The sequence below is a fragment of the Gallus gallus genome, chromosome Z, assembly GCF_016699485.2.
Source record: "Gallus gallus isolate bGalGal1 chromosome Z, bGalGal1.mat.broiler.GRCg7b, whole genome shotgun sequence".
Classification (NCBI taxonomy): Eukaryota; Metazoa; Chordata; class Aves; order Galliformes; family Phasianidae; genus Gallus; species Gallus gallus.
The window spans coordinates 10,798,569-10,826,061 of NC_052572.1; the positions used below are offsets into that span (position 1 = coordinate 10,798,569).

Here is a 27,493-nt window from a genome sequence, read left to right on the forward strand (position 1 = left end):
TGCATGGAGTAATCTTATGAAAATCAGTAATGGCTGCAGTTCTTGTCGTTCCAGAACTACTCAAGAAATAAAATCAAATTACTTTGACCCATACTGTCCTGTCAAGACCCATTCTGTCTTGAGAAAGAAGTGTAGGATAGAAGGGATCAGTGCTGTGAAAAACTATCCCAGTAGCCACAAGGAGGATTTAGGTTCAGGCTGAGAAAAGAACCTAAGTGGATGGTAACAGAAATATTTTGACAAGATGCTCTCATTTTGCATAATCTCTTTTTCCTTTTCCAGAATTTAGGAAAACCTGGCATAACGAATGGCACAGACAAGTGGAAAATAAAGATGCTTAAAAAGAGGCAGATAGGAAACTGGGTAGAAATTCAGCAACATTTGTACCATTCACTCCACATGCTTGTTCTTCTTCCACTGGGACTGCTCGTCTTCTCCGTAGAGCATTTGGAAGGGTATTTGCTTCATAGATAATGTGGGGTTGGGGTGTTCCCTTTTTCTGTAGATGCTTTTTAATGGGCTCGATGAAGTAATCCCCATGGGGCAGATGGAAATACCCAGTCTGAAAATAAGCATAAAATAGTTAATCTACTTTCCAGCACTGGAAGTCAAAAACAAAGCAGACTCTTTTCACATCACCATCCCTGGGCTTTTCTCATAGTGAGTCACAACACTGCGGAATCAAAATATGAAAACAATAGGTTTTCAGCATTCATTTTGCTGCATACATCATGGTTGCTTTGTACCTCATTAGGGTGTAAGAGGCTAAATGAGAACAGATGAAATATCTTCTTCCTAATATCCTGAAATTCCATGTAGTGAGGCAAAGGCTTCCATATCTGTGCAAAGCCACTGAAAGGTCAGGAGTTAATTAGTCAAACATGATGTACTACAAAGAGTTGCATCTTGTTCTTCTGGCATTTTGCAGCCGTTCCTCGGAGAACGAGCCCTGAAGAGAAGCTATTTCATAAGCTAAAAGCATAATTCGGCACCTACTGAAATGCCAAAGATTACGCAATACAAACTGGCTGAACTGCATGGTCCACGCTCAACTCAGATAGCAAACCCCCTCACCTCCCTGAGTCCACAAGCTTCCAGTAAAAGAAATAAGCAGTTTGTTATGAATTACAACAAGCTACTTTGACCATACAATAGACTGGCATAAAAAAGGTGGTGAAATTTCCTGTGCTACAGCTTCTGTATCAAACTCTGAACTTTAACTGAGTAAGCTTTGACTGGGCCTTCAAAAGCCATCTGAACTACACAGGATTCATTCACATCTCCTGATACAATCCAAGAGATGCATGCAACTGAGCACAGCCCAGGTCCCTTGAGTCTTAGTTTGCATTTCTGTAGCAACTGCTAACATTGCAAAACCATTATATATATATAGCACTTCCACTCCAAAACACAAAGAGCAATACACAATCTAAAGCAAATAATCTATTGACATCACAGCTCCCGCAGCCCAGAACAAGGATGTGACAACAGATAAAGGTATCCCACCCACTCTTACAGCTCATTTTCCTCTTTGTTTTTGCTCTTGATGTGGTCAGTGAAGACTTCTTAACTAGGTCTGAGATTCTTTAGTTGCTGCATTCAAATGTAAGAGGATAGATAAATGTAAAAACACTTCTGATATACTGTGAAGTCTTCCAGTTTGCCTGAACAGTTGGGAGAGCCAACATGAGGACAAGGAGAAGAGGGAACTCTTCGCAGTCTCCCCCACCATCTCTTAAAGTGAAAGCCCTTTCCTTCCAATTTTGCACAGCAAACTGAAGTTTAAAAGCCAGAGACTGCCCTTGGTTTGAAGCCTTTGTTACACGTGTAACGGGTTCAAGACTCAAAGTCCCATATGACAGTTCATTAGGGATTACGGTTACTGCTTGTATGTTTTCATTTCTTTTTTTAGAAGACAAAATCAAGCCTATCAATGCTGACACATGAAACCAAAATGCTCAGGTTTCTTTTTAAGTTATAAATCAAAGCTACTTTTGGCACAGACTGAAATGCCCTATAAAAGCAATAGATCATATGTTCAGAATGATAAAAATGTCAAGAAAGTAGGAACATGCAGAGCAGGAATGTTTATATGGAGGCTAGGCCACAAAATCAGTGGATGTGGCTCTGCTCCTGCTGCTAAAGGAATCAAAGCATTGGCCCAGACCTTTGCCTGTTCTGTTTTATTCCACAGGACTCAATCTTTCTTTGATATTATATAAACCTGGGCTATTTGACCTTCTTTTCCTTGAGTTTTCTAACCAGTGGGAACCAGTAAGAACTAGCCTTCACTTGAGACCCTGATTTTGTAGTGCAGAAGGATTAGTTACTGGCTTATTGTGTCAGAGTTGCCTCTGTGAGAAGAAAGGCAACCAAAATTTAAAAAATGATGTATGTTATGAGCTACAAAGCTCCCACAACAATGCCTGCATGTCAAAATTCAGTTATCCATCTAAGCTTTATGGAGCAGGGGAATAAATAGAAATTTATCATATTTCATTTCATACTTCATATTGCCCATGTAGACACACGTGACAGGAAAAGTTGCTCATTGAGCCAACAGCCACCGGCTAAAACAAAACTTGGCTTTGGACTTTCCACTGATTTTTTTTATTCAGTTTCCAAAACATTATTTTCTCTCAGAATGGAACATGTGCTTTCTCAGCCTCAATGCTTTTTGCCATAGCAGCTCTACTGCAAAGTGAGCTCTGATCTCACACAGTCATGACACTCCATATCTATGACTATTATCATAGCCCTTATCAGGAGTGTATGGGCTACCTGAATCTTGTCTACATGTGTTTCATTCTTTGTGTGGATGGACAACTGAATATGCACAGAAAAACAGCTGCACCAGCCTTCTTTGACTGCTTTGTCCTCTTCATTATGTGAGGCCTCCTGCATTTTATGCAGAAAAACTGGAAATTTTGATGTCACTTAGTTTCTGTGAGATAATGTCTGTGCATCTTCCTCTGAAGAAAGCCTGTTCAAACATGAATAAGTTTTACTTAACAGCTTTAGCATTTGTTCCTTTAAAGAGATTGATAACAGCCAGAAATTCCACTTTTTTTTTCTTTTTTCTTTTTTTTTTTTTGGCTACAGATTGTTCTCTCTTTAGATGATAAAGGCTGCTTCTACATTCAGCATTCAGACCAAAGTCACTGCAGTGTATGAAGCAGAAACCTGGTACCCATTTTAGCAGGGAGGCACTCCAGACTTTCTGAAGTGTCATCAACTCATAATTCAATTTGTCACAACAGCTTCTGACACTCTGAGACTATCAGAAAGTCTCTACCTATTGCAAAACAATTAAGCCCATAAAGTAACAAAGCCAAGTGAGAACTAGAACTGCCAGCATCTCAGAATAAAACAAGGAAAACCCTAATTGTATTTTTAGGTTATATATAATCCCTCATGGCTGGCTTGGCAATACTACAGGAGCACCCACACAGACATTTCATATGTTAGTTCAGTAATGAGTCCCCACGGATATACAGGTGCCAGCTTTGCCACCAGAGTACAACTGTGCCTGTCAGGCTGCTGACCAAGATATTCTGAATCACAGCCAAGGCTTGCTGCAGTTTCTTCATTTTAGTTTTGACCTCAGGGCAAGCCATGAAAAAATATTTAACCACAGCCTAAAAAGTGGTTCTTGGGTTAAGAACGTGCTTCCTTCACCCCTGTTTCTTACTGCAAGGCTGAAAGGTGTATTAAAAATCTGTATGCTACTAAGATTGCAAAGACAGATAAAGCAGGGGTGCCTGCCATGTGTATAATAAACTTGCCAATGAAGTTAGAGATTTATAAGAAATCTTTCACTTGGAGTTTGTGCTTTGGGAGTTTCTGAATGTTTGAAATTTGGTTGAAACCATCATTGCTACAGTACATAATAAATGTAATGCCATTACACTGTATAGTAAAGAAAGCTGCTTTGATGTGTTCCCTAGCACAGCACCAGGCCAAATCTTAGGTTCCAGAGGTGTCAGTTACTGAGTAACTGAAAATCTCCAAGTGCTCTCTCTCCCCTGCAGTTTCAGTAAAGGGATATCCTCTGTCTATGTTGCTAGCCTGAAACTGGTGCATGCATAGCCTTCATTTTTCTAGCAGCTGCATTTGCGTAGTGCTATACACATGTGGAAAGAAAGCTGGAAGAGAAGGTGGAAATAGAGGAAAGAAAATGATCTGAACTGTATTTCTGCCATGCACCAGTCAGAGAATGTGTAAGGATTCTTGAGACCAGCTTTAAATACTACTCTATATATGTGTACAGAAATATTTTCTTTCTTGTGTTATCTGAAGTATCCTAAGACAAAGCAAATTTAGGGAGTCTCCCTTTATAACAGTCACTGACGCTAAATACAACTCAAATATATTTTCAAATAATTCTCTTTTGATACCAACTGTACATCACTGCCAAATTACTCACAAACTGTCAGAACTATAACTGCAATTCAGCAGTGGAGTGCATTGAATAGAACATTCTACACATCATGCATATATTTTGCTGCCATTGTAACTCTATGTCCTTGCTTAGCAACAGGTAGGTGGGTTTAGTATGATGATAAGGAAAGGACTGGCAAGTAACATGAGGAGTCTATAGGATGGAAGAAATGAAACCCCCAATAGCGTTGTTTTCCTGCTGACAGTTTAGTATTGTCTCAGACCTACAAAATCCTCATCACAGTTGTAGAGTCTATCCACCGATAATGCTACTGTGAGCATTTAACTTTCTCTCATACCCCACAAACAGACTTGAGATCAAAGAAAAGTGACCATACCTTGCACTCTACACATATATTGCACCTAAAACTTGTTTGCAGTACTGAGCTTTGACATGCCTGGTATGCAGTGTGAACACAATAAAGCAGCTAGGACTCACACTTGCAAAAGAACTTCCTGCTACAGTAGAAGTAGCACCATGAGAATGCTTCTTAATATATTTTTTTTTGTTTTATAGAGACTTTCTGTAGAAAGAAACTCTTTGCCTAACCCAAACAGGCATTAATCTGTCTTTGGAAACAAGATCTTTTATCCTTGCTTTGTTTATCCTGAAACTGCTGTATTTTTGTCTGATCAGTTGGCTGTCAGGCAGAAACAGCCATTTTCATTCCTGTATGGAACCATAAAGAGGAGAACAAATGTTATACTCTATATCATACATTAAACAAATGAACTATTATTCAATCTATCAGCTGCAAATATAAAGATCCTGCACGACAGTGCTTGGATAAAGTTTTCACAGTTTAAACCCTGAGAAATGTGCAGCTTTCAGAAACAGTCTATTACTGAAGAAAAAAAGACTACAAATAATATTTTATATTTCAAATGTTAGCCTACTTGGCAAAAAATACGTATTTTTTATAAATTCAATTTCCTGCTCTGTCTTCTCGAGAAATGTGATATTTGTGTAAGTTTATGTGTAAAACCAAATGAAATAATTGCAGTGGGAAACACATTGTGTTCACCAATGCTGCTTGGAATGACTGACCATATGTCCGCGTGAACCACGCAGATGCATGCTTTCAAGCAGCTTCCAAAAGACTTTTAGTTCTTATTGAACTTGCACTTCACAGCTGCACTTTCATTCCCTATGGGCTATTTACCAAGAAAGGAAATAATGAGACCAAGAGGAAGGAAACATCACCAATCTTTGCATTAAACTTCAGAGCACTCAGAACTGGTAAATTTCCCTTTGCCATTTAAGTTTTTCTTACATTTGCTGTTTGCATCTCTTTCTCTTCTGACTCATAAATGTAAGAGTGAGTTGTTTTGATTTATAATTTCAAGCTATGTATACATAAAATATATATTTGTTTCCTCTTTAGGAGTTCACAGCATTAACTTTTCTTCTTTTTTTTCTTCCACATCTTGTAGCGCATCTGATGATCCCGTGAACTGCAGCTCCTACACTCATCCACACAGCTTCAGTATACGTAACTGATCCCCATTATGAAATCACTATCATAAATAAGCAAGCTTTATTTAAGCTTATTATAAAATGCAATTACAAAGGTCAGTTTTTATCACAAAGAAGTGATTGGACCCAAGATTCTTTTTTGTTTGTTTGTTTGTTTCATGAAAAGCTACTGTATAGGATAGTAATAATAGAAATGGTCTGAAAATAAGGAGTTGTGAGTTTCTCAATGCCTACAGGGGAATAACTAGAATTTTTTATTTTGACATGTTTTGATGAAGAACATTTTCCAAAGCTGTATTTGGAAGTGATGCTACATTATTTAGTGGGATTTTTCACTCAAGTGCCTCATTCTCCTCACACAAACAGCTCCGTGGACACGTTGCGTCCCCCACACTGCATATTGCTCACCATGTGGCAATACTAGGAAACTTCTGACTTGAAGTTTTAAGCCAAATGTTTTGATTTTCAGAAGAAATCTTTGTTTTCCAGTAGAATTTTTGCGTAATATTTCTTCTGATGGAATGTTCAGAGTTTTTTGTTTGTTTGTTTGTTTTTGTCAAAATATATTTTCTGGAAGATTTTTTTTTAATCGATTCCACATGGGAAGCTGAAGCAGCATCCCAGGGGAGAAGGAAGGAGAGCAGCCTTAGCCTTGGATAAGTTTTGCAATTTGTACTTCTGTGTCAGACGGAAAGGACTGGAATAAGTGGATGCATGTCAGGCAAAAGGGCAGAACAAAAAAAGGAATGCAAATCTTGTAGTCTAAATCTTACTGCTGAGCAAATTGATAATAATGAAAAAATAACACCTGTAATGAGAGCAATCTGTTACTTGCTCAAAGAAGACTTCAATATTTCTGACATCAGGGCGGCAATAGACTCTGAAAACATGGTGAGTTTGTAGAAATCAAATGAAACAAAAATAAGAAGATCCCAGTTTTACCCTTAAGTAATTCGCTCCACAACCACACATTACAACTGCAGCGTGTGGCAAGAGAAATCCAATTTGAGTAAAAGAATTTTCTAATTAAAGAAAAAAATTCTACTGTAGGAAACAGAAGCATTCCCACACTCATTACCACAGAACTTCAGCCTCAAATAATCAAAATTGAACTGGTGAAGTAAATTATCTGTAAACATTACACATGCTGAGTTCATTTTCCTTTTTCAGATTCTGATTTAATTGCTTTCTGAGCATTTTTCCCTCCAGGATCTTTCTATGTAAAATGTCATCAGTTACTTCCTCCAACTAAAACACAAATATTGTGACATGAGGGTCCAAGTGAAATTTCACATACTTCCTCAGGTACAGTTACAAAGAAGTGGACCTGCAATGCCATTGCTTGCTCAGAGGGATGAAGGTTTAGGTTCAACAAGACCAAGTGCTGCGTTGTTCACTTGGGTCACAACAACCCCAGGCAATGCTACAGGCTTGGGGCAGAGTGGTTGGAAGGCTGCAGGGCAGAAAAGGACCTAAGGTCCGAGCAGAGCTGAACACAAACCAACAGTGTGCTCAGGTGGCGAAGGTCAACAGCATCCCGCCTTCCATCAGAAATAGTGTTGTCAGCAGGAGCAGAGAAGTGATCATCCCTCTCTACTCAGCCCTGGTGAGGTTGCATCTCAAGTACTGTGTTCAGTACCAAGGCCCTGGAGTCTGTCCAGAGAAGGGTAACAAAACTGTGAGAGATCTGGAGCACAGGCCTTATGGGGAGCAGATGAGGGAACTGAGGGAACTGAGACTGCTGAGTCTGGAGAGGGCCCAGGGGAGACCTTATCACTCTCTACAGAGACCTGAAAGGAGGTCATGGTGAAGTGGGGATTGGCCTCCTCTCCCATGTCATGGCAAAAGGGAGAGAAGTAATGCTCTTAGGTTGTTCCAGGGGATGTTCAGGTTGGATATTAGGAAATTTTTTTTTCTCCGAGCAATTGAAACAGGTTGCCCTGGGAAGTGGTGGTGTCACCATGCCTGGAGGTGTTCAAGAACCATGGAGATGTGGCACTAGATGACATCGTTAATGGGCATGGTGAGGATGGGGTAGAAGTTGGACTAGGTGATCTTAGTGGTGTTTTACAAACCTAATGATTCTATGAAGGACAAAGCAGTTGAAATAAAAATCCCGTAAATAAAAGGCAAACACCAGGATTTGTGAGGTCTATTCAGACAGCTATTTAGTTTACAGAGCTAATGGCATTGCCTATTTGTTTGCTTTAGTTCAGGTAAACACTTTCTCAGTATGATTCTATGATTCTAAGGCTAAGGCTTATTCTCAATAAGATATTGAGAAATCTAACAAGACACTTTTATTATGAGCATCATGCACAGAAAAGATCAGCACTCCAGCTTTTTCAGAGTTCTACAGAAATAAATGATGTTTTCATCAGGACTTGGTGACAAAGATCATAAGACACGGACAAAAAAATCTTATAGTTAAGCATTGTTTTTGTCCAAAATTCAAATAACTTATTTTTAATGTAAGGCAAGTAAAAGAACAAGACAATATGATACTGAAAGACCTTATGCTCTTTTGTCATGCTTCCTACCTTTTAAATATTAAAAGCAAACAGAAAACTGTTCAGAAGCATAAGGTACATGCAGTGTTATTCCTTGCCCATTTATGGGCTCAGAAAGTTCAATTAGACAAAAAGGAGGGGAGAAGATTGCCAATCCAAGCTCAAATCTATAGCGAGGTGGAGATTTGTAGCAGAAAATAAGGTAATTGAGAATGAAAGAGTACCTGACAACCTCCTGTTTTTCAGTTTTTAGCTATCAGACTTGAGTGGTAAACAGTCTGATGATAAAACCAGAGCAAAGGAGAAAAGTTAATATCACAGAATCACAGAATTGTAGGGGATGGAAGGTATCTCTAGAGATCTTTGAGTCTAACTGCCCTGCAAAGCAGACACCTAAAGCAGGCTGCACATGCAAGTCTTGAAATTCTCCAAAATGGGGAGAACCCACAACCTCCTTGGGCAGTCTGTTCCAGGCCTTGCCATGAATAAGTTCTTCTGCACGTTGGTGTGGACTTCCTATGCTCAAATTTATGGCCATTTTCCTTTATCCTGTCCCCACAGACCACTGAAAAGATTTTGGCCATGTCCCTTCGACTCTCATACTTTACGAACATTAATAAGATCACCTCTGAGTCTTCTTTTCTCAAGGCTGAACAGACCCAGGTCATTCAGTCTTTCCTCACAGGGGAGATGCTCCAGGCCCTTTACTATCTTTGTGGCCCTCCACTGAACTCTCTCCAGGAGATCCCTGTCTTTTTTGTACTGGGGAGCCCAGAACTGGATACAGTACTCCAGGTGATGCCTGACCAGGGCAGAGCAGAGGTGGAGGATCACCTCCCTCGACCTGATGGCCACACTCCCTTTAATGCACCCTAGGATCCCATTGGCCTTCTTGGCCACCAGGGCACACTGCTGGCACATGGCCAACCTGTCATCCACCAGGACACCCAGGTCTTTCCCTGCGAGCTCCTCTCCAGCAGGCCATACCCAAACCGCTACTGATGCATGCAGTTATTCCTTCCTAGAGGCAAGATTCTGCAATCTTAAACCTCATCTGGTTTCTTACTGCCCATCTCTCCAGTCCATCCAAGCCTTTCTGAATCCCTTGTCTCTAGTGTGTCCCTTGCACCACTCAGCTTAGTGTCAACTGCAAACTTGCTGAGGGTGCATTCAATCCCACCATCCGTGTTGCCTACAAATATATTAAACAACACCAATCCCAACACTGATCCCCAAGGAACACCACTCATCACTGATCACCACTTGGATAGTGAGCTGTTGACCATAACTCTCTGAGTGTGACCATCCAGCTTTATCCATGAAATCTATTTTTCTCCAATTTGGTAACCAGGATGTCATGAGGGACAGTGTCAAAATGAAGGAAGCATGAAAGTGCCAGCATTAGTTTAACGGTGGCCACATACAGGATAATTTCTGCTTTTCATTGGGCTTGAGAAGGACCGGTTTTCTTTCCTTCTCTCTCATTCCTCTTCTCACAGTGTAATAGAGATGGAAACTTGGATGAGGGTTATCTCGGATGTATTTAAACTAAGGCAGCTGCACAGTAAAAATCCACCATTTAAATGGATAAGAGAAGCAAAGAGCTCAAATCCTGTGTTCATCTGTTCTTTCGTAGTGCCCCAGAAATGGTTTACTATGTAATTCTGACAGCCAAGAATAACTTGTTTGGACTACGGCTCTCTGTAAGCTTCGCACTTCCTAAAGAATTTGAAGTATCTGGCTATCTCCGTTTATGTTAGAGGAAATACTTTTCAAAATCTTCTGTGGGAATTTGAGAATACATTAAAAAACACACAACCTCAAACATGTAATTTTAAAATACACCTCTGTTTGTAATTCAGGTCATGGTATCCCTCATTATCAACTGTTACTATCTATCCTAAAAGCAGTTATTAACTCTTTGTTGGTTACTCTAGAAGAAGCAGACGATTTACCACCTTTACACATTCACTTCTGGGTATCCTGCTGGCCACTAGCTACATTGGCATCACAGATATATTCCATCAGACTAATTTGCTACAATAGAAGATGCAAAAATGAAGGATTACTGCATGGCCACGAAGCTGCTTAAAGCCTCATTAATCTCTGTGCAGCTTTCTGCTTTGATATCTTCAGTGGCTCACAAAGAAGATGAAGATGTGATCCCACAGCTTCTACATCTGTAACTGTATCACAGGCACTTCAAGTTATCTAATTGCCTTTCTGTTACCTTCCACATTCTCATTTTCCACTTTTGAAATACATCCTGTTTAATCTTCTTAAGCCAGAATGGTGCTCCTTTGCTGCACATAAAGCTCAGACATACCATTTACAAAAATTTATCATCTATTAGGGGAGAAACAGTAACTATCTATTTTTATGCTCTTAAAGTACAGCAAAGATGACATTTATTAAATCTTACACAACTTCCAGCTCTGCTTATATTAACTTGAAACAAGCATGTGTTTGCCACAGGCTGAGTGTTCAGCAGGGTGACTGCATGACACAGCTGACTCGTAATTCATTAACTCGAACACAGTTTGAATCCTTATTCTATTTGCCAGCGTGACTTCTACATTGTATTTAAGAGATGGACTCCTGAGGATTCTCCGAAGCCCACAGCACTCCAGAAGTTGTGAGCAGCTCCTTTGTAGTTTGATAGCTGACAGGTCCACTACGACTTTGGAGATAAAGCTGCAGCCCTTTAGGCTGCCTATCTGCCCGAAGTCAGGGAGATGACACTCTCATGGGGGCAGGCTGAGTGGATGGCACCTTGTCTGTGCCCTGAGCTCAGCTGTGCAGCTTACTGCAGCACTCTCAAACACAAAAGCACAAGCATGAGTCCTTCCTCCTGCACAAGTCAGCTAGGGGACACTGGGCAGTACAGCAAGCAATGAATATGAAAAAGTAGCAATACGGCTCTCCTTTAGGGTGAACCTATTAGCAAGTTAAATCTAAGTTAAGAAACAACAACCTTTACTACCCAACTCAAATGACACCATGGTACTTTTCTGAGTGTTTCACTCTCTCCTATCCTGGCTTTCTGTTTCACAAAACCCTTGTGCACTGGAAGTTTTAATAGCAAACTGTACTGCCAAAAACAAAAAAACAAACAAACAAAACCAACAAAACCAAAAAATAGCCGTAAGCTTCAAGTGCAGGAGGCTTACACTGACTATAGTCATAAGCGGGTGAGATTCTTGCCTTCATTTGAGATCCAAAAACAACTTGGCAGGTGTCACTGTTCTGAGACAAAATATGTTTTCCCAATTCCTTCAAAAACAACCCCCAGTTTGGAGAAGTAGGGAAGAGGAACAGCTGCTTTATTCTTGGAAAATACTCTTGGAACATGTAATTCATGCTTCATAATTCAAGCTTGTTCAGCACTGCCTCTAAGGGATTTACACAGTACAAATACTTTTTCCTACTCCAATATCACAACACCCTCTCATGAAAATAGAAACAAACATTATAAGAATGGTTTATACTACTTAGCTAATAAGAAGCTTTGAGGCTTTTGATAAGAGAATAAGAATTCTAATACTTTTATCTGGAAGACAGCAAACTTTTATTGTTTGTGAAGCTGATTACGTTTAAAGGTTCAGTGCCTACAAGAAAATAAAGAGTAAAGATTTAAATACCAAATTGGTGAGAAGTTCCTTGCCTAAACTTTTATTTCTAATAACAATACAAAAACAAGCAAGATGATCCACAAATGAGGCCCCTAATCCTACAGACTGAAAGCACCAGGACTGTTTTGTTTTCCTGCTCACTTCTATCCTGAAACTAAGTCCATGCCAGCAAGCATAACAAAGTTAATACTGCAGAGCTCAAAATGTATTAGAGAATAACTAAATATTTATATTTAAGCAAGTGGCAAGTGGCATTGTTTCTACTGACAAGTCTTGTTTGTATTAATGTGACCCACAGGAACTCTACTCAAAACCCAGAAAAGCAGAGATACAAGTGATGAACACAAGAGACAGCTGCCACAACATGTGCAGATAGATGGAAGAAAGCACAATTATCCCTTTCTGCTGTGGATCAAAGCCTGGCTAGCAGGAGCTTTACTCTCCTGAAGAGTAGAACAAGGGAAGGTCACAGCCCAACATCTACTGCACAAGAAAAGATTTTGCTTGAAGAAGCAGAAGACTGAGGGGTAGAGCAACATCAAACTGGATTCCACTGACCCATCTGCTGACTTTATTCTGTCTAGCTCCATCCTACAGAGTTGTCAAGAGCTGATGACATAATTCAGGTCTGCAGTTGTGACCATAGGTGTGTCAGAGGAGAAGGATTCTGCCTCTCTTTCCTCCAAAATCATGATAGCTCCGGCTGTGCGCTGCAGATGAAACTAAGAAATTAATTTCAGCATACCTCCAAAGCGTCACTACACCACTTACCTGACACCGTCACATCAAGGTGACTGAAAAGGCAGGAGTCCAAAAGATCACTTCCCCGCATCACAGCATAACCTCAGAGCAGCACTGTGACACTGAGTTTCAGCTCAGTGCCTATTGAGAAATTACGTCTTCTGTTCAACAAGTGCTTGAAACATCCTGCCCTTGTTTCCGTAAGAGGCATGAGGTAACAGCTGCAAAACACTCTTGCTCTGTACAGCCTTGCAGCAGGCTGCGAGCCACACTCCAGTGGCAGCATGCTGCCCTGTCACTGAGAAGGGATGCCGGGACGGTGAGTTTATCTAAGCAAAACACTTTATGAAACAGGAGAATTCAGTCTCCTGTTGAGGAGACCTTGAGATACCATTATTGAGGGAGTGACTGTATATTGGAAAGGTTATTTTGTTTCACAGGCAATTGTACTGAAAAAAGGACCGAGAGTAAGAAATGAGATATGGAAAGAGAGGGATGAAGAAATGAAATAAAACCATAAGGAAAGTCTTCAGAGTCCCAAAATCTGGAGAACAAAGCGCAGTCTCTTAGCACACAGATGATGTGTAACACAAGGCAGCCTGGGAACCTGCGTGAGAAAAACTGGTAATTGCAGCAGAATTGCTACACTTCTGTTGGCCTGAGGCAAACCATGTGTCACTCATTTGATTTTCCCTGTTATTTCTGCCTGTCTGTTGAAGGAGAACTAAGTGATTTTATGACTGCATCCGGCACACAAATCTAGTACAAGCTCCAGGTCCCATGCATAACAAAGTTGAAAGCTGATCAGATTCAGCACTGGGCATAGGTCATTTTAAGAGCATAAAATACATAAGCACACTCTAAACTTATTTTAATTTCCACCCCCCAAGAATCTTGACTTCTGACTGAAATCCATTTCTTTTGATATGAGAGCTACACTGTGCACACTTATATATCACCCAAATTACCTACATGTGTGAGATACTACAACAGAACAACCACTCTCTCAAAGCCGCAGAGATGACTTGAGCTTTGAGACCAAAATTCATTAAAAAAAAAAAAAACTAAACTAAACTAAAAAAAAACCCTAAATAATAATAATAATAATAAAATAACAAAAGCAAAACAGTAAGAACAAAAGCTTGCAGAATGAACAAGACCCCCCCCCCCAACCCATTCCCAACCAAGTTTCAGCTTGAAACTTGGCAGGATGTGGGTTCAAGAAGAATCAAATCAAATGCAAAGTGGGTACAAAACCAGTAATTGAGTAAACTACTTATGCTAAAACTAGCATAATTATATCTCTGCTAATTCCAAATTCTTTCTGTTGAGAGCTAAATCTGACCAAATGCCAACCGCTGCCACTGAGGTGCTGCATCCTTCAGCTCCTACTGAAGTTGCTGGAAGTCAGCACGTTCAGTGCTTTCCAGGGCAAGCCCAGGGTAAATTTTACATCTTCAGGCTCTGTCTATAGAGGAGGAGAAGAGTGCGTGCGTTTGCACTGCCCTGCTGGGGAAGAGTGGCAAGCACCTCTTGTCACTCTTCTTCTAACCTCCTCTTCTAATTATACATGGAAAATAATAGTATTAGATCAAGGGCTTTGCCAGTCACCTTCAGACCTGTTTGAGTGAGGAACTGAGAGGCTGTGCTAACAGCAGCTGAGCACAAGCACAAAGAGCCTGTTTTCTTTGATTCTGCTGTTGCAGAGTTCTATTGCAGGAAATTTCTCTCAGTGCCTGTTCAGACCAGGCATTTTAATACATATATTATAAAAAGTCATTTTATTTAAAAACATGAAGTTCACAAGTGATGGGTGCCCTGGAGACATCTCAAGAAAGTGAACTTTGAAGATTGCTGGGTCAAGTGAGGAGGTGATCACGGAGGTGATCGTTTCGTCTGTAATCAGTCCTAGTGAGGCCACATCTTGAGTACTGCGCTCAGTCCCAAGCTCCCTTCTACAAGAAAGGCATTGAGGCCCTGGAGCATGTCCAGAGAAGGGCAGTGAAGCTGAGAGGGGTCTGGAGCACAAGTCTTGTGGAGAGCAGCTGAGGGAACTGGGACTATTTAGTCTGGAGAAGAGAAGGCTCGGGGGAGACCTTACTGCTCTCTACAATGACCTGAAAGGAGGCTGTGATGAGCTGGAGGTTAGCCTCTTTCCCCAGGTAACTAGTGATAGGATGGGAGGTAATTGCCTCAATTTGCACCATGGGAGCTTCAGATTGAATACGAGGAAGAATTAATCCTCTGAAAGATTGGCTAGGCATTGGAAAAAGTAGCCCAGGGAAGTGGTGGACTCACTGTCCCTGGAGGTGTTTAAAAAAAGAGCAGGTGTAGTACTTAGAGACATGGTTTAGCGGGCAATATTAGCAGCAGGTGGTTGGACTGGATGATCTTAGAGATCTTCTCCAACTTTAATGATTCTGTGATACTATGATTCTATGATTCAAGCAGTCGAATGTCAAGTAGTAGTGTTGGCAGGCCTGATACAAATGCACTAATTGCTATTTTACCATTGAGAAGGTCAGCTGGCAGGCCACTCTTGAACAGGAAACAGCACATGGGGCAAAGCAACGAAGGGGCAGCCTCTCTTACTACTACATCCTATAGAGCAGATTTGACTTGAAGCATTTTCTTGTCTTCCAAAGACAGCAGAACTGGACAGTGTGTAAAGGGAGGAACAGAAGAACATCCTTTCCATGAGCATCATTGTTGAGGTTTAGGTTATGTTTATCAGAAGTCTGATGTTTCAGGCCCAATACAATATGCACTGAAATGACTTAGAGCAGTTTCAGGAACTATCATAGAATCATAGAATGGCCTGTGTTGAAAAGGACCACAATGGTCATCAAGTTTCAACCCCTCTGCTATGTACAGGGCCACCAACCACCAGACCAGGCAGTCCAGAGCCACATCCAGCCTGGCCTTGAATACCACCAGGGATGGGGAATCCACAACCTCCTTGGGCAACCTGTTCCAGTGTGTCACCACCCTATGGGTGAAAAATTTCCTCCTAATATCCAATCTAAACATCCCCTGTCTCAGTTTAAAACCATTCCCCCTTGTTCTATCACTATCCATCCTCATAAACAGCCATTCCCCCTCCTGTTTATACGCTCCCTTCAAGTACTGGAAGGCCGCAATGAAGTCTCCCTGGAGCCTTCTCTTCTCCAAACTAAACAAGCCCAGTTCCCTCAACCTTTCCTCACAGGAGAGGTGCTCCAGCCCTCTGATCATCTTAGTGGCCCTCCTCTGGACACGCTCAAAGAACTCCACATCCTTCCTGTACTGGGGGCCCCAGGCCTGGGCACAGTTCTCCAGATGGGGCCTCACAGGAGCTGAGTAGAGGGGCACAATCACTTCCCTCTCCCTGCTGGCCACCCCTTTTTTAATGCAGCCCAGAACACAGTTGGCTTTCCAGGCTGCAAGTGCACACTGCTGGCTCATGTCTATCTTCTCGTCTGTCAGGACCCCCAAGTCCTTCTCCGCAGGGCTGCTCTCAAGGAGATCTTTACCCAGTTTGTATAAATACCTGGGATTTCCCCAACCCAAGTGCAGCACCTTCCACTTGGCCTTATTGAACGCCATTACTTTTTCATGGGCCCACTTCTCTAGCCTGTCCAGGTCCCTCTGGATGGTTTTCATTCCTTCCTTCCACCAAGCTCAGCTTCGTGTCATCCACAGACTTGCAGAGAGTGCACTCAATGCCATCATCTATGTCAATGATGAAGATGTTGAAGGGCACTGGTCCAAAGACTGACCCCTGAGGGACACCACTTGTGACTGGCCTCCACCCTGACACAGAACCATTGATCACAACCCTTTGGCTGCATCCAGCCAGCCAATTCTTAATCATCAAACAGTCCATCCTTCAAATCTACACCTCTCCAATTCAGAGAGAAGGATGTGGTGAGGGACCATGTCAAAGGCCTTGAAGAAGTCCAGGTAGATGACATCCATCACCCTTACCCTGTCCACTGAGGCTGTCACTCCATCATAGAAGGCCACCAGATTGGTCAGACAAGATCTGTACTTGGTGAAGCCATGCTGGCTGTCTCAAATCACCTCTTCGTCTTGTATGTGCCTTAACATAGCTTCTAGGAGGATCTGTTCCATGATCTTCCCAGGCACAGAGGTGAGGCTCACTGGTCTGTAGTTCCCCGGGTCCTCCTTTCTCCTTTTCTTAAAAATGGGAGTCATGTTTCCCTTTTTCCAGTCATTGGGGACTTCACCAGACAGCCATGATTTTTCAAATATGATGGAGAGCAGCTTGGCAACCACATCAGCCATCTCTTTCAGAACTCTAGGATGGAATTAACTATAGGCAGCTATGTCCTAATATAGCAAAATGCTTCCTAGTAGGCACTGTGATGTACGCTAAAGTACTCAAGAAAAAATCGCTTGTTAATCAGATGGTGCTCCCTTTTCTCCTGGAAAATCACAAAAATTTAATGAATCCGCTAGTAAAACTAATGCAAAATACAGTGCATGAAATAGAAAACAGAACACAATAATTCAGAGCAAATCAGAAATAATTACAGTGCCTTTTTTGTAAATCCACAACATGCCTGTGTACACACTGAGCACTTCGTAATGTTTTGTCACTTGATTCAAAAAATAGTGCAATAGAAATAGAGAAGTACATAGAATGGTGGGTAAGTGTAAGGAGCAGCTTCTGCTGTATGAGTACCTTAAAAAGATAGAAAAGAGACAACACAAGGGCAGGCACAGAGAAACTGGAGAGTTCCTGCTTGTTTCTTATCAACTCTAGCACAAGAGCTCAGGAGTTTTAAAAAGCTGGCAGTAGCAAAAGATTTTTCCATCTAAGACATATTGTAGTTGAGGGGGCATTTGCAACATACAATTGTAATAGGAAATGTTTAGAGATTCCAGATAAACCCATTTAGAGAAAATTAATTCCACGCTCTCAAATAGAAAAATACCACCTACACCTCAGAAAGATCACATCAAGAACACGTTCCTATTTCCTAGCCCTGTACTTACACCTCTCCCTGGGAACCACCTGCTGTTGACTGTTATTTCCTTCTGAAAGTCTGCTGTGCACTCAGCAAAACCATGGCTAAGACAAATTAACACCCTCAAAGGGAAAATTCGCAATCTGCTGCTCGGTCCTGCCTTTGTAGGACTTTTTCACTGGGGAAAGAGGTTTTCTGGTTTGTGTTTCTTTTGCAGCCTGAGAGGCTTGTTCCCATTGTGCCTTTTACTCTTCAGTTCCTATTTGTTTAGTCATAACATCAGCTCAAGATACCCTACTGGAACTTCACAGTAGAGCACATGCACTCTTTTCCGTCTCTAGCAAAACCCTTCTTCCCAGTTCATGTTGTAGGCTGGACATTTGGGTTGACCCTGTACTGCCAGGGGTCTTATATCTTCACACAAGCAGCAATCACTTCCTTTAAAAAGTGACAACTTTAAAAATGGTTCTTGGTTATGCCTCCTTGTTTGCATGAAAAAAGGATGACTTAGCTGTGCAGATATCCCATGGAAATATAATGGATAGATTTCAGGCTACAAATGATGAATGTATGATCATCTTTAAGTATTTTGACAGCTAAGCCTTTCTTCTGGTTTTGCATACTCAAAAAAAAAAAAAAAAAAGGTTTTGCCAATTGAAAAGCTATTGTTTTTATTTGAAACTGATAGAAGAATTAGACTTCTGAAAATCTTTTCTTTCTTTCTTTCTTTTTTTCTTTCTTCCTTTCTTTTTTTTTTTTTCTTTAACTGCAAAGAGATTGCTTTTCTATTTTGGAAATAAAACACTTTTGGAATAAAAACATTTCATTTTGTCTTTCTTAAAAGCAGCAGTCAGCCTTCAAGTTTTAAATGTGCTATCCCTTAGCACAAAGAAAAAGCAATATAGAGACGAATTGATCAATTTATCTGGGAAAAAAGTTGCAGTAAAATATCCTTGGGAAACAGGCAGGTGAGGAACAGTACTTTGCCATAGTAAAAGAACTCATTTTTCTTTCTGCTGGCAGCTTTGCTGCCATCTCTTTGTTTGCTCAAAGGATGTTAAGGTTTTGTCTTCAAAGTTGGCATGTTTTGAAATTCTCATAATGTATCTTTCAGGGGTTCTGAAATAATGAAAACTCCTCCTAATTTGAAAAAGGCATAGATGTTCAGCACTTCCAAAAACTCAGCTCAGTATCTCTTTATGATGTTTAACACAGTGATATGTAGGAAAATATGCAGAAGAATATGCTGGTACTTCTGCATACTGCTCTTTTTGGAGTTCAGACAGATGTTTTATGCAGATTAAATATTTTTTTTGAAGGCATGCTGTTAATCATGTATCTGTTACTGACAAAGCAAACATCTACAACTCTTAAACCTAAGAGATATCAAGCATCTTTGATACCTATTCAGAATAATTCTTGCCTGCCAGAGACTAATGAAAATCCAAAGTCTTGATAACAAGTAGAAATAAAAGATAATAAAAGGACTAGGTCACATGCAGTTTTTAAGAACTAGATGTTCTTAAAAAGAGGTACACTTTACCCCTAGATATCTAATAAGCAATTCTTGTGATCGGGAGACTGTTTAGAAACAAAGTCAGGAAGGAAGTCAGGACTGAACTATCAGTAATTCATCCACCTTCCACAAAGGTGATCTAACAAAAATAGTATATTTTTATAATTAGCAGTACGTTCAGCTACCACTATCAGTGAGAGCAGCATGGCTAAATGCCAGAATTTTACCGCAGAAATCTCTAAATCTGAGAGAATCACAGAATTGCTCAGGTTGGAAAAGACCTTAAAGATCAAGTCCAACTGCACGAGAGATGAGGCTGTGACTTCTTGAGACACATTTTCAACACAAAGATTTTAATATAGTATCATGCCATACTGCAATAGAGGTACTAAAATACGGGCAAATAAAATGTCTTTGTACTAGCCAAGCAGAAGCTATTTTTGTTCATTAACAAAACAATTCTGGCAGGATTTCCTCAAGTTGATTTGTTCTTTGTCTGCTCTATGTCTTCTCATTTTCTTCTCTACAATAATAAAAAACAACAACAACAAAAAACACCACTGAACCAAACCCATACCTGGCTCTTCCCCACTGACTTATTTGCTGCAAGAATGCATCTGAATGCTTACTTCATAACAAACTACCCACAGATTTCAAAGGTGATGAATGGTTTCCTCTGGGATCATATGTAAAACACATGCACTGTTCTCCCCTTTTTTGTTATTTAAAAATAGACTTGTCGTGGAGTCATAGAATCATTAAAGTTGTAAAAGACCTTCAAGATCATCAAGTCCAACCATCAACTCGTCCCCACCGTTCCCACTAACCATGTTCCTCAGCACTATATCTCCACAGTTCTTGAACACCTCTAGGGACAGTGATTCCAACACTTCCCTGGGCAGCCTGTGCCAGTGCATCACCACTCTTTCAGAGAATCAATTCATCTTCATATCCAGCCTGAACTCCCCTGCTGCAACTTAAAGCCATTACTTCTCAGCCTTCCACCGTTACCTGGGAGAAGGGTCCAACCCTCACCTCACTACAACCTCCTTTCAGGTCACTGCAGAGGGAGATGAGATCTCCCCTGAGCCTCTTCCAGACCAAACAATCCCACTTCCCACAGCTGCTTTGAAGATTAGACTTGTGCTCCACACCCTCTACAGCTTCGTTTTCCTTCTTAAAACATGCTCCTACAGCTCAATATGGTACTGAGGGGCCCAAAACTGGACACAGTACTCAAGGTATAGTCTCATCAGAGGGATGATCACCTCCTGCTCCTGCTGGCAGCACTGTTTCTGATGCAAACCAGGATACTGTTGGTCTTCTTTGCCACCTGGACACACTCTTACACTACTGGCTCCTGTTCAGCCAAGCATCAACCAGTACCCCTAGATCCTTTTCTGATAAACAGTTTTCCAGCCATTCTACTCAAAGCCTGTGGCATTGCATGGGGTTGTTGTGATCAGTGTGAATGACCCGGGACTCGGTACTGTTGAACTTCATACAGTTGGCCTCAGCTCATTGATCCAGCCTATTTAGATCCCTCTGTAGAGCCTTCCTACTCTGATCACGCAGATAATACTTTCTCCCAATTTCGTGTCATCTGTAAACATACTGAGGGGGCACTCAACCCTATTGTCCAGATCGTCAATAAAGATACTAAACAGGGCCAGCCCCAGTACTGACTCCTAAGGAACACCAGAAATGACTGGTTCCCAGCTGGATTTAACTCCATCAACCAGGAAGATTCAGCCTCTACTGCCATATCACCAATACATCTGCCTTTGAAATTGTAGGCCAAATACTAAAACAAGAGGAACTGCTTTTGTAACAGCCATCATATTTTGTGAGGTTCCATGGAAACGGTTGGAATTTTCTTGTCTGCTATCCTTAGAAGATAATGCTGCTAATTTGGGAAAAATGTAATAGCTGCAGAAATACGCAATCGGCTCTAGCTCCACATGTCCACCACAGGAGCTTAAAATGCAGAAAGCAAGTGAAGGAAAGATAAAGATGCAGTTATGCAAACAAGACACATTCGTTAAACAGAAATTAAAATGAATATCTCAGTTAAATTCCTGAAACTGAACAGAAAATGTGGCAGTGAGATCTATCAGCAGCAGTTTCCAATTAATCTAATTGACTTGCAAAAATCAAACTGACCTCTGTCTAATTATATCGGTGATATATAAATAAATATCAGTGGATTTAACTAAATTTGTAGTCCACCAGATGGAACATCTGTTAAATAAATAAATAAATAAATAAATAAATAAATAAATACATGATGTTAGTTTTTTTTTTAAACTGCAGTTAAATAATTTTTCTTTGTAGCCAGACATGCTTTAGTATACGTTATATACCATACGTGAGCTTGCTTTTAGCATGTGTCAATATATGAGAGAGAAGTTCAGAGCACACAAAACTACTTTTATTAATCACTTGCCATAGATCCTTCAAATGTAAGGGATCCAAAATGATTTTTGCACAACACAACATAAGCCGCAACTCTGAATCACCAGCAAGAACAGCAGGGTCAACAGTGTTGACAAGCTGCAGGTTCTGGCCTGCTGACGCTAACATCCAGTGGCAAACTCTGTCTCACTGGTGACATATACCATCTGCCCATTTACCTCTGCTCACAGAATTGCTGGTATTGGCCAGTTGGACGTCTGCGCTGGAAGGTCAAAAAAAGCCTCAGAATTACACAAAAAGCTCACTTTCTTTTGTTGAAAAGATAGGTAAAGAACAAAAACATACACCAAACGCACAATTTCCCAAGGGAAAATAACATTTTCTAGCCCATACTCATCTGCTGCTGCTCCTTCTATAACAAATAAACCACTTAATACATTTTTGGTGACGCACTACTCTTATGGTTCAGATATCTAGCACAATCACTGTATGAATTATTAATCTTGATAACAACAGTAATAAACGTGAGTAAAGTTCAAGAGGAGTTAAGTTTTCTTCACTACTTGGACTCCCTACTGAGATATGACCTGAAAATCTTTCCACAAATGATACGTGCATGCTCATTTGTCATAATGAGGTAAATGTGTGCACCTTTCAACCTCAGCTACACAGAAAACATCACTGTTATAGTCAAAGCTACAAGTTGTCATGGGTCCTGCTCTGTCTCAAGGTACCCAGTAAACATTTTGTGTAGTGGCCAAGACACTTCATCACAACAGAATATTTGCTGGGAATAGCAGCTAACCAGTAGCCTCTACGACAGGCTACTGGTTAGCTGCTTTCTTTCTTTCTTTCTTTCTTTCTTTCTTTCTTTCTTTCTTTCTTTCTTTCTTTCTTTCTTTCTTTCTTTCTTTCTTTCTTTCTTTCTTTCTCTCTTTCTTTCTCTCTTTCTTTCTCTCTTTCTTTCTTTCTTTCTTTCTTTCTTTCTTTCTTTCTTTCTTTCTTTCTTTCTTTCTTTCTTTCTTTCTTTCTTTCTTTCTTTCTTTCCTTCTTTCTTTCTTTCTTTCCTTCTTTCTTTCTTTCTTTCTTTCCTTCTTTCTTTCTTTCTTTCTTTCTTTCTTTCCTTCTTTCTTTCCTTCTTTCCTTCTTTCTTTCCTTCTTTCCTTCTTTCTTTCTTTCTTTCTTTCCTTCTTTCTTTCTTTCCTTCTTTCTTTCTTTCTTTCCTTCTTTCTTTCTTTCTTTCCTTCTTTCCTTCTTTCCTTCTTTCTTTCTTTCTTTCCTTCTTTCTTTCTTTCTTTCCTTCTTTCTTTCTTTCTTTCCTTCTTTCTTTCCTTCTTTCTTTCCTTCTTTCTTTCTTTCTTTCCTTCTTTCTTTCTTTCCTTCTTTCTTTCTTTCTTTCCTTCTTTCCTTCTTTCTTTCCTTCTTTCTTTCTTTCTTCCCTTCTTTCTTTCTTTCTTTCCTTCTTTCTTTCTTTCCTTCTTTCTTTCTTTCTTTCCTTCTTTCTTTCTTTCTTTCTTTCCTTCTTTCTCTTTCTTTCTTTCTTTCTTTCCTTCTTTCTTTCCTTCTTTCCTTCTTTCCTTCTTTCTTTCTTTCCTTCTTTCTTTCCTTCTTTCTTTCTTTCCTTCTTTCTTTCTTTCTTTCCTTCTTTCTTTCCTTCTTTCCTTCTTTCCTTCTTTCTTTCTTTCTTTCTTTCTTTCTTTCCTTCTTTCTTTCTTTCTTTCTTTCTTTCTTTCTTTCTTTCTTTCTTTCTTTCTTTCTTTCTTTCTTTCTTTCTTTCTTTCTTTCCTTCTTTCCTTCTTTCTTTCTTTCTTTCCTTCTTTCCTTCTTTCTTTCCTTCTTTCTTTCTTTCTTTCTTTCCTTCTTTCTTTCCTTCTTTCCTTCTTTCCTTCTTTCTTTCTTTCCTTCTTTCTTTCCTTCTTTCTTTCTTTCCTTCTTTCTTTCTTTCTTTCCTTCTTTCTTTCTTTCTTTCCTTCTTTCTTTCTTTCTTTCCTTCTTTCTTTCTTTCCTTCTTTCTTTCTTTCTTTCTTTCTTTCTTTCCTTCTTTCTTTCTTTCTTTCCTTCTTTCTTTCTTTCTTTCCTTCTTTCTTTCTTTCCTTCTTTCTTTCTTTCTTTCTTTCTTTCTTTCTTTCTTTCTTTCTTTCTTTCTTTCTTTCTTTCTTTCTTTCTTTCTTTCTTTCTTTCTTTCTTTCTTTCTTTCTTTCCTTCTTTCTTTCTTTCCTTCTTTCTTTCTTTCTTTCTTTCTTTCTTTCTTTCTTTCTTTCTTTCTTTCTTTCTTTCTTTCCTTCTTTCTTTCTTTCCTTCTTTCTTTCTTTCTTTCCTTCTTTCTTTCTTTCTTTCCTTCTTTCTTTCCTTCTTTCTTTCCTTCTTTCTTTCTTTCTTTCCTTCTTTCTTTCTTTCCTTCTTTCTTTCTTTCTTTCCTTCTTTCCTTCTTTCTTTCTTTCTTTCTTTCTTTCTTTCTTTCTTTCTTTCTTTCTTTCTTTCTTTCTTTCCTTCTTTCTTTCTTTCCTTCTTTCTTTCTTTCTTTCTTTCTTTCTTTCTTTCTTTCTTTCTTTCTTTCTTTCTTTCTTTCTTTCTTTCTTTCTTTCTTTCTTTCTTTCCTTCCTTCCTTCCTTCCTTCCTTCCTTCCTTCCTTCCTTCCTTCCTTCTTTCCTTCCTCCTTCCTTCCTTCCTTCCTTCCTTCCTTCCTTCCTTCCTTCCTTCCTTCCTTCCTTCCTTCCTTCCTTCCTTCCTTCCTTCCTTCCTTCCTTCCTTCCTTCCTTCCTTCCTTCCTTCCTTCCTTCCTTCCTTTCTATTCCTGACAGACTCCAGAATTTGTCAAACACACCAAGTGCAGACTTCATTACAGGGGATCTGCTACACTCTGCATGCAGATATTCTGGATGTCTTTCTATATCGGGTGAGCTCTCCCCGAACACTTCTGGAGTCCCTGTTGCGTGTGGGACACCAGACTGAACTGCTGTGGGATCAAAGACACTTTCTGAAACAAATGCTTATGAGGTGTTGGTGCAGGAAAGATTCTCGAGCTTTTCTTACCTTTGCTTTCTTCATGTTTACCTTGCTCCTTTCAAAATTTAACTTCACTGAATGGTATGGCTGCTTTAGTTGAGCTCAGCCCTTGGTCAGACACCAAAGCTTCTCTGAAGATGCAGAGATCTGAAGCAAACATTTTTTCCAGGGTTGAGCCCACACAGGGGGCCAGGGGAAGGGAGCAGAAAGAGCTACACAGAGTTCTCAAGCCCTTGTGAAGTTCTGTTGCATGCTCCCAGAAGCAAACCCACTGAGGGTATTTTTTTTTGCAGTTCCAAGTTGCTGTGAATAGACAAGCACATGGTTGCATACTATTGTGTGGCACAGAAAGCAGCATGATATTTTGACAGAAAAGTCTTGCCAGAGGCTGCAACCTCCTGGCTTAATGTCACAGCACAGCAGTGAACTATTGACTAGAATTTACTCTACCTCTTTGAACACGTCATCAGTCTTTGATCTCATGTCTAAATCATTACAAAAACAACTGAGTTGTGCTCTCTTTTATAGCTGTTGTCTGTGGAAAGAGGTAGGCATCTCAATAGGATGATAGAAACTGTTGGCTACAGAAGGACCACAGATTAAGGTATCTAAGTTAAACTCTCAGATAAGTAGGTGGGAAGACTCTACAGCAAGGAATTCACAGTAATGGAAAGCAGTAAAGGCAAGAGGAATTAGCAGAAGTAGTCTATGGGAATCAAAACTAGTTCTGAACTGTTAGCAGTGCCTTATTTATTCCATATTTGTAACTAGCCCTAGCGGAGATACTTCAGCAAGGCCAATGGGATAACTAAGCCCTGTGTAGCTACTGCTGCCCAACAGTTCCCCTTGAACATGGAGGGGCACGACTGGGAACTTCAGTGGGTGATTTAGGCCCACAGGCAGTTTGACAGTGAAGAACAAAGGTATTTCTCCAATCTTGGGGGAAACTACTGATCCTCCCGAGTGCAATTTTCTGAAGCTTTCTGAATTAGTGCATGTGATGTAGGAGACATGCAATACACTGAGATTCAATATCTATTCAAAGCAGAAAACAATTCAGGTCACTAGAAAATGTTTTCTGGACATAAACTATTATTATTTTTAAATGTCTGGCTTTTCAGCCAATAGCCAGTAGGAAAAATAGTTTCAAACCCTTTCAGAGTGGCTCACTGCACCAGTACCCAGCCACTTACAAAGAATAATAAACAGGGGGATAATCTGCAAAAAAGTTCGAGAAAAAGACAATCTCTGTCTGTCCTAACTAGAAAGAAGCAGTTTTCCTTCGAGACAATAGCAGCTAGGTGAAGCTACCTGTGGGCAGTTTAATTAAAGATCTGTAATCTTCTAGCCCTGGCTGGCGATGTTTCCCCATCTCTATTTTTCACTGATAAATCCTTTGTTACCATCTAGATGAGAAGCATCTCTCTGTTCTTTATCTGAGGCAAAAATCCTACTCTCTTAACTGGTGACATACAGAACGTCTGGAAGTGCCCTTCTTTATTCTAACTTGCACAAGTTGGGTTGAATTGTGTTTTGATGCAATATGTGCAGGAATGAATAACAATAAAGAGTTGGAGAAAAAAACAAACAAAATCAATTGTTCATTATCTGCATCATGCAGCTTCTAGCAATGACTTCGAACAGAAGGGAAGTTTAACAAAGAAGTCCCATGAGGACTCAACACACATGCAGTCTATATCAGGAAAAGCAAGTATATTTCCCAATTCCAGCTGGACAACAGTTCAAATTCCACCCAAACTCACTTACACATTTACTGTAAAACAAGAACTTTGTTTATGCTCTAATTCTTGTATAAACTATGGGTCCTAGGAGTTTAACGTAAACCTGGCTAAGCATAAACAAAATTCTCATCATTGGCTACTTGACTGTGGACAATGAAACAATGATAAAGAAAACTCCTGACAACACTCATAGTGTCAGAGATCCCAAGCTGAAATACAAGATACAAGTTTAAAGAGCAAGAGAAATCAGATCACTGACAGCTGAGGAAAGGAACTGCTGCCACCATCCTGCATTATTGCAGCAAGATGATTTGAGAGACTTCAGAAGTCTCTGAAGTAACTCTGAAGATCTCCCTCAGTAGAGTTGATAAAAATCTATATATTTTGTGGTTAAGTATTAACTGTTTAAGGAACAGAACTTCTACCAATGAAATTACACAGAAAGAATTGCAGAGGTTAGAAGAGACCTCAAGTGAACATTGAGTCCAACCACCCTGCTATGTTCAAGTACCATTACTCCTTGTCCTATTGGTACACACCATCAAGAAGAGCTTGGCCTCATTCATTTGCCTCTCTCCTCCCTTTTCACATTTACAAATATTTATCAGATCCCCACTTCGTCTTCTTTTCCCCAAGGCTGAACAGACCCAGGTTACTCAGCCTTTCCTCATACTTGAGATGCTCCAGGCCCTTTACCATCTTTGTGGCCCTCCACTGAACTCTCTCCAGGAGATCTATGTCTTTTTTTGGACTGGGGAGCTCAGAACTTGACACGGTATTCCAGATGTGGCCTCACTAGAGCAGAGTAGAGGTTGAGGATCACCTCCCTCGACCTGATGGCCACAGTCCTTTAATGCACCCCAGGATACCATTGGCCTTCATGGCCACAAGGGCACACTGCTGGCTCATGGCCAACCTGTCATTCACCAGGACACCCAGGTCCTTCTCTGCAGAGCTCCTCTCCAGCAGGTCAGCTGCTAACCTGTACTGATGCATCCTCAGGTGCAAGATTCCACACTTGCTTTTGTTAAACCTCATCAG

General features: G+C 40.3%; 1 protein-coding gene across 2 annotated transcripts in view; it reads right to left on the reverse strand.

Moving 5' to 3' along the window:
• ADAMTS12 (ADAM metallopeptidase with thrombospondin type 1 motif 12) overlaps positions 1 to 27,493 on the reverse strand; it is a 170,961-nt gene that overhangs the window by 106,401 nt on the left and 37,067 nt on the right. For both annotated transcript variants that reach the window (XM_003642975.6, XM_015277506.4), the window contains exon 3: positions 388 to 562. In XM_003642975.6, coding sequence (XP_003643023.3) covers positions 388 to 562 — 175 coding nt within the window. The remainder of the gene's footprint in view (positions 1 to 387; positions 563 to 27,493) is intronic.